Genomic DNA, 9,571 nt, shown 5'->3' with positions numbered 1-9,571 from the left:
GTCTATCTGTAAGTTGCCTTAACAACTTTGGGGACTATTGATTTTTGATTAGTTGGTCTATTATGTTGAGTGTCCAAACGTTTCAACCAATAATTGTAATCCAATGGGTAATTTTGTAATTCATAATTGTGATGTACATTAATTTATCAGCCATCGTCCTATCTCTTAGATCAATGGGTTTTCACTTCCCCATAATTTAATTTTCCTTAACTTTGGGTAATATTTCTTAGGGTGGTAAGGTAACGGAACCCCTCCACAAATAGCTTTGAACCTGCCTTGGGCAAACTAAATACAACGTTGCATGATATTATTGAAACAATCGCAACTTGCGCGATCTTACTGCACCTCTACATACAATGGAGGCTACGAGTTTGCCCTATCCTATCAAATACATAGCTCTTTTATGCTAGGGGCGCTGTCAGTTGAATAGAATTAAAATTAAGGGGGGGGCTGGGGGTTAGCCCAGTGTGGGGGGGAGGGGGTGGATGTAGCAAAAAGTCCAACTACACATGAATAGTTATTTATCACATCGTATTATAGACAGCTGTCCGCGGATAGTAAAATAGTATTAATTTTAATATTTTTATTTTCTAACTTAGAGAAAATTGTCTAAAATACGATATGTTACAATATAATTTAGTAAGGCTTAGAACCGTTTTTTTTCCCAGTGGATAACAATCGGTTTGAAAGCCTTACTAGAGTAGGAGTATTCTAACCTGTGTAGTTGTACTGGTGGCTAGGTTGATGATAAAATAAATACAGCGATAAAAAAATTCTTTCTAGTTGAGTTAAAACTCTTTACTTAAATTATATTAATACTACTTTAATTTATTAAAAATAGTAAAATATTGATATTTTATAAAGAGAAGTTTTTCAAGGATTAGGTTCTGTACGTCCGTCTGAAAGTCTCTCATAATTAATTTAGGCATGTTAGAATTGTCCTATAGATTGCCGTAACAGTTATTTACGATATAGAAAGCGTAGCAACTCTGTAATTGATTTTTTTACAACAGTTTTTATAAAATATAATTGTCCTATATAACTGAATTTTGCAATAATGATTCCTAGGCAAATCAAGTACAAGTAAGGCATCTCTGTAATGAAGTCGACCCCCCCTCTAAATTTTGATTTTAGTTTTTAAAAGTTTTCTTATGGTAGGGGTAATTTATTCTATAACGATACCCCCCCCCCCCACAAACGGACAAACATCCTGTTACTTTCATATAAGGATACCCCTTATTATTGGTGCAAAAGTTTGAACACTGTTGTTATGTACAGCATATTAAAGAAACACAGGAACTTAAAAGACATTTTTTAAAAGCGAAGCTTTTCTATAATTAGGGTCGGTCCGTTCGTCACAGAGAGTTAGCTCTTTTCGTTAATTTAAACAGGTTAGAATTGTTCTATCGATTCCAAACTTTGCATGATGATTCCTATAGTAGTTAAGTACAATTTAGAAAGCGTAGCAACTCTATAAACAATACCAGAATGTCCGTACGTCCATTTTGAATATGTCGATTTTTAACTTTTTGACGACACATTTTTGTATGTTAAAATTATCCGATTCTTCTGATTTTTTGAAAACTGATTCCTATTACAACAAGGTACAATGTTAAAAGCGAAGCATCTCTATAAACAAGTCCCAAAAATGTAAGTATGTCCTTAACAGCATCATCTATTTAAGCAGTTTTGCTACAAATTTTCTTGAAATATTGTTTGTACTGATGCATTAATATTCTGTTAATTCAGTTCTGACAATCTACAAGTGTTAATGTTCGTTTGTCCTTCCATTTCAGAGCTTCGCTTTTATGGATGTTGTCATCTTTGTTTCATTTTATTTGTTCTAGAAAAGCTAATTTTAAAATGTTTTTGTAAGTCTTTACATCTGTCTGTTCGCAATGCATTGCATATCAAATTTTTTTAAAAATACTACTGCTGTTAATAAGACATAATATCAAAATATTTCAAAATAAGGATCTTGAATTCAGCTATAAGTTCTTTCTCATGTATTTTTATCAATTTATTTTTGTATGATTATATTATGCCGTCCTATTTGTTTCATTAATGAAAATAACATTTTCAGACATTTGCTCTTTATAATTTTTTTTTGAGTGTTTTAATCTTATTTTCGACAGGTAAGTTTTATTTTTAAAGTAGCATAGAATAGTTATTATATCGCATCGTATTATTGACAGCTTTTTGCTGATGTTAAAATTAACTAGTTTTGTTACAACCAAGAGACCGAAGGATCGGCCTAACAAAACTGGTTTTAATTTTAAAATCTTATTTTAATATTTGTATAAAATTGTCTGTAATACGCCGCTATACATGATTTTTCATCATGGCTGCTTAACGGTTTGTAATCCATCAGATATTAATCGGTTTTGAATAATGCTCCTTAATTTAGGATCTAAATCTTTAGCTTATTTTACACTACGCTATGAGTGACAAAAGATGGCCTAAAACTACTAAATCTGTACTAATATCACTTGCTTAGGTTTTGGCATAATTTACTGCAATTTTTAAAAGGACAGCTTTTCTATATTTAGAGTCAGTCTGTTTGTTTATCCGTCATAATTAATAGAGTCATCCTATTTATTTCAAACTTTCATGGCAATTCCATTAACATTATTTACATGGTTTATATAGAATACAAATTATTAAATACAAAAAACTCCCTAATTAATCTGATTTCTAACACAATGAGTCACAACTTTATAAGCAAAGTATATTTATCATCAAGTCCTTCATTAAACTCTATCCATAATAAGCATCCTGTTTTTCCGTAATTTAAGAATTATATAGAATTATTATCCTTTAGTTGTCGCTCTATATTTGTCTATGCTTGTTTATTTATTTTTTTTAGCTTTGCTGTTGTGGATGTTGTCATTCTTTCCCCCCAAAAGGTCTAAAACATTTATTTTTATTAAGATTTACCATTATCACAAAAAAACAGGATGTCTATCAATCTCTGTGTATCAAAGAATCACACTAACCGCTGAACTGATATGTTTCTCCTTTATAGATCCAAGACCCATCAAATTTTCTATTACTTATTCTTTTTTCCCCACTCCCCACCTCAATTGCCTCCAGAGGCCTCCAGGGACACAGCTGCTAGTATTAAATAAAACAAATCATTTAGGAAAGAAGACATGGAGGACGTTAATGAAGCAAACCATGTACCTGGCCTTCAAGATGACATAGAACAGCATGATGGTAATCTTCAAAAGCTTCCTAATGATGAATACGAAAAAATGCTGAGTTACCTTAGCCCTAGGGACAAGAAAAACTTGAAGCTGGCATCCAAGACATGTGAGAGAAGGGTAAATAAATTAGATCCTGCTATGAAAAAATGGAAGGTTATCCCAACTGACTCTAACTACCTTAACACAATGGTTAACCTGATGAAAGCTAAGTCAAGACATTTATTGGATGGAACCTTTAATGATATTCAGCTCTCTCTAGACTTCTCTAAAGTTTCAAAAGCAGAGACCCTGTTTCTAATGAGTGATAGTCTCATTAACCATTGGAAAAATAACATTGTCAGTCTTGACCTGAAGATTTGTGGTGCTGAATTCTTCCTGCTAGATCCACTATTGTACATGCCTCAATTAAAATGTTTAAGATTATGGCCATATGAACATTCTTTAGAAGGATTGAGGGTATATGAAGACAATAAATTTCTGCTTGCCTCCTCACTGATAGAAAAACAAGCTGACACTCTTGAAGATCTTCAATTATTTAGATTTAATGTTGACATTAGCAAAATTCTAAAATTGAAGAAGTTTACAACAGATGAAGTTGATGGTAAGACAGTTGTCTCTGTACTTAAGTGCTCTTCTACAAGTCTAGAAACCCTTAACTGTGAAGATTTGAGAGATTTCTCTGAGGATTTCTCTTGCCCTCCATTGAAAATTAAGTGTTTGAGTTTTGTTTGGAATCCTTCTTTTAAATCATTTAAAGTAATCACCACAGCTAGCCAATCATCTCTTAAGAAATTGTCATTTAATCAGTTAGATGATAAATTCATGAATCACTGGAATTCAATCATGCCAAAGCTGAACATCGAATATTTAGAAATGAAATTCTGCTCAATTGGTCTAATCAGCAAAGCTTTAATATCTTTTTCTCCAACATTGAATTATTTAGATATTGTTTGTCCTAGCGGGACATATCAACAATTCAGTTTACCATGCCTTAAACTAAACAAGTTGATTGCCATTGAAACAGAAGGAAGTCTTATAAGAGCCATTATCAGTGCATCAAAGAATACTATCAAAGAACTGCATTTGGATGATTTAGATACTGATTTTGAATTGGATTCATCCACCAAGCTAAAGTTGCAATATTTCCATGGTGTTTATATTTCAACAAATTCTATCAATTCAATTCTATTAGTAGCACAACAATCTTTACAAGAGTTGAGAATTAAGTTTCCTAGAGACACAAAACTGATTAATCATAAACTACACAACATTGAGAAACTTCAATGTATTGATATGACTACAGATCAAGCTGCATCATTGATCACTGCATCACAATCAACATTGAGGAATTTGAAACTTTGCAACCTTAATGGTAACAGTTTCTCCTTCCCCAATAAAAACGTGCAGTTGGATCTAATTAGTTTAGAATGCTCTGATACAGATTCAGAAGTTGTGACAGCAGTACTCAAGTCTCTGAAGAATCCTTTACAAAGCTTGAAGTTGTCTAGAATCAGATCAGAGAATAAACAGTTTGACCTCAACATCTTACAAGTTGTTTTGCAGACTCTCAAAGCAAATCCACATTTTGCCTATGATTTGGAATAGTTTTGTTATAAGTAGCAGAGCTACTCTAAAATTCGAAATGTCTATCTGTCAGTTGGAAATTATATAATGGAAAGGTAATTTTCTCAGCTGCTATTCAAGGAAGAAAGTTGATTTTTTTTGTGATTATTCCCAATACCAATGATCATCAATCCATTATATGTTTACTTGGCCTGTTGGTCTGTCAATCATGATACAAAATACATAAATCATTTTTAGTTTTTATGATAACTGTACATCTGCTCCATAACTCTCTTTATTGTCCATTTCTCCACGATTTTTGTGTTCTTTGCTAACTATGAAAGTTGCAATCCTTGTTCTTCTTTTACTAATTTTTCTGATAGCTGATTAATATTATAACTAGGGTTGGGCCGGATACTTTTTTGGCCGGATATCGGATATCCAGCTGATTTCAAATATCAGATATCCGGTATCGGCCTGATAGCTGGCCAACGTTCGATATCCAGCTGATTTCTGCTGCCGGATATCCGGTATCAGCCGATATCGGGCAAACGTTCGATATCCGGCAAATTACCGGATATCCGGCCCAATCCTAACTATAACCTTATTCTTGTTATATTGAACTATTACAAATTTAAATGATTTTAATTAAAATATAAAACTGTTATCATTTTTCTTGATTAAAACTGATTATGATCCTCAATAAATGTTTAGAATAATTTACCATAGAAAGTTAATAAAAACTTTATTAGAAATTATCTTATACCAACATCGAAATTAATTCGGAAAAAATCACGAAACCTATACTTTATTTTCAGCTGTCGTTGGGGGGGGGGGGGGGAGGTGAGGGATTCAACAACCTGCCTCCCAAATATTATTTTAGATTAATTTCGCTTGTTTGCTATTCCTTATTCCTGACTAGAAATATATTTTAATACATGATACTAACATTATAATAAACCACTATTTATATCTTAATTTCAATTATTCCTTAATATTTAAATGTTTGATTTTAAACTTATACATATATTTTACCTGTGCATTTCATTTCATTTATAATACATGTAATTTATTTATGTTTATATTTTTAAAAGCGAAGCTTTTCTTTAATTAGTGTCGGTCCGTCCGTACGTAATGGATAGCTCTTTTCGTTAATTTAGGCATGTTAGAATTGTCCTTTCGATTTCAAACTTTTCATGATGATTCCTATGGGAGTTAGATACGAGTTAGAAAGCAAAGCAACTCTATATTTACCAGAAAGTCCGTACGTCCATTTTAAACATGTTGATTTTTATTTTTTTTACATCAAATTTTTATGTGATAAAATTATCCGATTAGTCTGATTTTTGGAATACTAATTCCTATGACAACAAAGTACAATATTACAAGCGAAGCATCTGTATAATCACGTCCTCAAAATGTAGGTATGTCCTGAAACAATTTCCTGTATTTACGTAGTTTTTCTACAAATTTACTTACAATTTTGTTTCTACTTTTATACATTTATATTCTGATAATTCAGTTCTGACACTATACAAGTGTTATTGTTCGTTTGTCCTAACGTTTCAGAGCTTCGCCTTTATGGATGTTGTCAGCCTTGTTTCATTTTTAAATAGTGCAACTTCTTTATAAAAGGGGCCATGTCGTATCTCTCAGTCGGTAATACTTTCAAATTATCAAAATTTAACAAGAATGAAGCATACATAAAAACGAAGCTCAACAAATAAGTCGTATCACATGATATAAAATCCACGAAAATTATACATTCATTATTCCTCATCTCCTTCAATAGATATAATCTAGATACATTAGCCAATAGGAAAGCATCGGAAGAACAATCCCACCATAATATTGGTTAGAAAGTGTTCCGATTTTAATAAGAAATAACAGTTAATTTTCATTTTGTTTGCTTAATGAGTCAGCTATAAATACTAGCCATTTCTTTGAATTATATTTTTTACCCAGTAAAATCACGAAACCTCCTTGTCTTGAATTATATCATAAATTATTTTATTGTGGAGTAAAAGTTAAAATAAGATTTTAATGTAATTAAATATTCTTTTTTTTGTGGAGAGGGGGGGGAGTACAAAACTCCCCAATTCCTCAAGTAAAAAGTAAAATTTTACCAAAGGCCCGGTATATCAATGAAATATATGCCACAAACATGATAACCCTTTTTGAATATGATAACATTTAATATGCACACAAATATTTACTGCTGCAAGCGTGTAAGTGTGTTTGTTTCTGGTCTAAAATATTACCCATACTCTTAAAAATAATGGCATGCATCTTTTATACTAGATCTTTAGCAGTGGCGTGCGAAGCACTTTGTCTAGGGGGGGGGGGGGGCATTTTGATTATATATACTAATTTTAAATAAGGGCGTTTTAAGGGGTTAGATTATTTGATTATGGGCCTTCTAGTCCTTATCCCTTCTTCCCCATCCCTTCCCCCATCCCTATTTCCCATTTATATCCCCCATCTCCCCCCCCCCCATCTCTTCTCCTCACCCTGCAATGACTGAAGGGAAGGGAGCTAGAAAGCATCTTCGAAAAAAAGAACAGAAAATAATTTAACCTCCCCCCCCCCCCCACCACAAAACATTTTTTATGGGTGGAAGGGGATGTTATAAAATCTCAGCAGGAAGGATGAATCACCCCATTAAAAAAATTTGGGGGGGGGGGGAGATAAAAACACTCATTTTGGAAATAATTTACCAAAAATTAACCTAATATGTAAAACTGATTTTAAATATTTCTTTATTGTATGACAACAAGGGTGACAACATCTTTAAGTAGCAAAGCACAAAAAATCATCAATAAGAACACAGACAAGTAGATTTAAAGAGCATCTGTTGAAATAAATGTATATTTTAGTTAGAAAAAGTCACAAATCCTTTTTCCTGTATGTTGTGTGATGACAGTCAAAGTAAATTACATACTGGATGCTCAAAACAGCGAGAAAAAATTTTTTTTTTATTAATCTTATAATCCACAAAAAAAATTATTGTACCATAAAAACCAAAGATATAAAGAACTATGTAAAAAATGAAAAAATTACTTGTCCTTTAATCTACAGATATAAAAATCTCTTAGAAATATGGAAAACTTTGGGGTATAGTCTCTTTTGTGGCAACGCCTCTTAAGGGGCATTTTGTCGTATTTTCATAGTAGCTTTTAATAGGTTATGTTAGGTTAAGTTAGGTCAGGTGATTTCCCTGCAGGGTTAGGCAATTGGCCCCGCAGGAGCTATAAATAGGTGAAAAGCTACTGTGAAAATACGACGAAATGCACCTTAAGAGGTAATGTCACAAAAGGGACTATACCCGAAATTTAAAAGATACAAAAATAGCCAAAAACGTCCTTAAAAGCAGTTCGACCTCTATGAATTTTTAATAGTTAATTATACTCCATAATGATGGGAATGTTAACATTAAGCCTTCTATCTTTAATTGCAGTTGAAAAAATCACATTTCCCCCTTATTATTATAGAGAAGCTAATAAGTTATATCAACATATCCTACCCTCTTTAAATGGCACTTTAAAACTCTGTTAATTTTTTATTAAGTGGTGTTTCCAATGATTTATAAGGGCGGTGCGTGAAGCACACCTAAAAATATTTACTCCCCCTTTGCACTAAAATCAATTAAAGACAACAAGAGTGGCGTATTTATCAAGTTGGGAATATAGAGTGTAGTTAGTTTTAAGGTTTTTTAATGAAAATTGCCATAAAAAACATGTCTTTTTGTAAGGGTATGTACACAAAAAAAATGATAAACTTATCCTGAAAATGATATGACATCATATATAGTTATTCATTTAGACAGACATACAGTGTTGAGAAAAGGCTTAGATAAATATCAACGCTGTTTCTTTTTTATATAAAATAACTTTTTGATTAAATATTTGTTGTTTACACATGTTTTTATAGAAATAAAAACAAAATAAACAATGTGATAAAAAGCAGAAACCATTTGGAAGGGCGCGAAGCGCTAATTTTTTTCTTCAAATATGCAGGGAGGGAGGGGTTTTTGGGCTATTTATTACACTAGTCCCTAATATTTCATATAAAATTTTCTTATTCGTTGGCTCAACAACTTTGGTGACTTTAATGGAATTTTGATTGGTTGGTTAATTAAGTCGAGTTTCCATACATTTCATCCACTAATTGTAATCTATATAAGGGGTGATTTTGTGTATCATCATTGGGGATGTACAAAATTTCTTTGGTAAAAAGTTTATATTATACAAAATAAAATACTTCCTATTACCTGGTTTGTTATGTTCAGTGAAAAAAGATTATAACCTAATTTCTACACTAATTAATAAATTTAGTAAGGTTAAATGAATAGTAACTGTCTGTTTGGCGCGAAGCGCCACCATTTTTTTTTGAGTATTTCTTGATTTTTTTTCTTTGAAACTGGGATAGCTTTGCTTTTTGTAGGGTAGGGGGCAAAAAGGGGCATTTTTGTTGACCAGGGGGGGGGCAAAATGGGGCATTTTTGAACATTTAGGGGGGGGGGGCAGGGGGGGCGGTGGCTAGGGGGGGGCAGGGGGGGGGGGCGTTTTGGTCTCTAGGGGGGGGGGGGGGGCGATTGCCCCAAATGCCCCCTTCGGTTCGCACGCCACTGATCTTTAGGTAGGTACTTCATCAATTATCTCATACTGGCGGGGATGCTGTCCATGACACTCAAACGCCAGGTCCAACAACCCAGAATAACTAAGGGGAGCCAAATGTTTCCTTTTCTGCCCAAACACCCAGGTATTAGGTTAAGTAACACCTATCAGACAACCAACTCTTTG

General features: G+C 33.0%; 1 protein-coding gene across 1 annotated transcript; it reads left to right on the top strand.

The window, feature by feature from the left end:
- Positions 1–2,081: 2,081 nt before the first annotated feature.
- Positions 2,082–5,516, top strand: LOC145303877 (uncharacterized). Its single transcript, XM_080145532.1, has 2 exons — positions 2,082–2,135; positions 3,143–5,516. Exon 2 carries the CDS (start codon positions 3,153–3,155, stop codon positions 4,809–4,811), a length of 1,659 nt encoding a protein of 552 aa, XP_080001658.1. The 5' UTR covers positions 2,082–2,135; positions 3,143–3,152; the 3' UTR covers positions 4,812–5,516.
- The last annotated feature ends 4,055 nt before the right edge of the window (positions 5,517–9,571 follow it).

Source organism: Acartia tonsa, chromosome 13 (assembly GCF_053477335.1).
Source record: "Acartia tonsa isolate MP-2025a chromosome 13, ASM5347733v1, whole genome shotgun sequence".
Classification (NCBI taxonomy): Eukaryota; Metazoa; Arthropoda; class Copepoda; order Calanoida; family Acartiidae; genus Acartia; species Acartia tonsa.
Note: the sequence above shows the minus strand (reverse complement) of the source record. Positions and strands in the feature narration are given on the sequence as shown.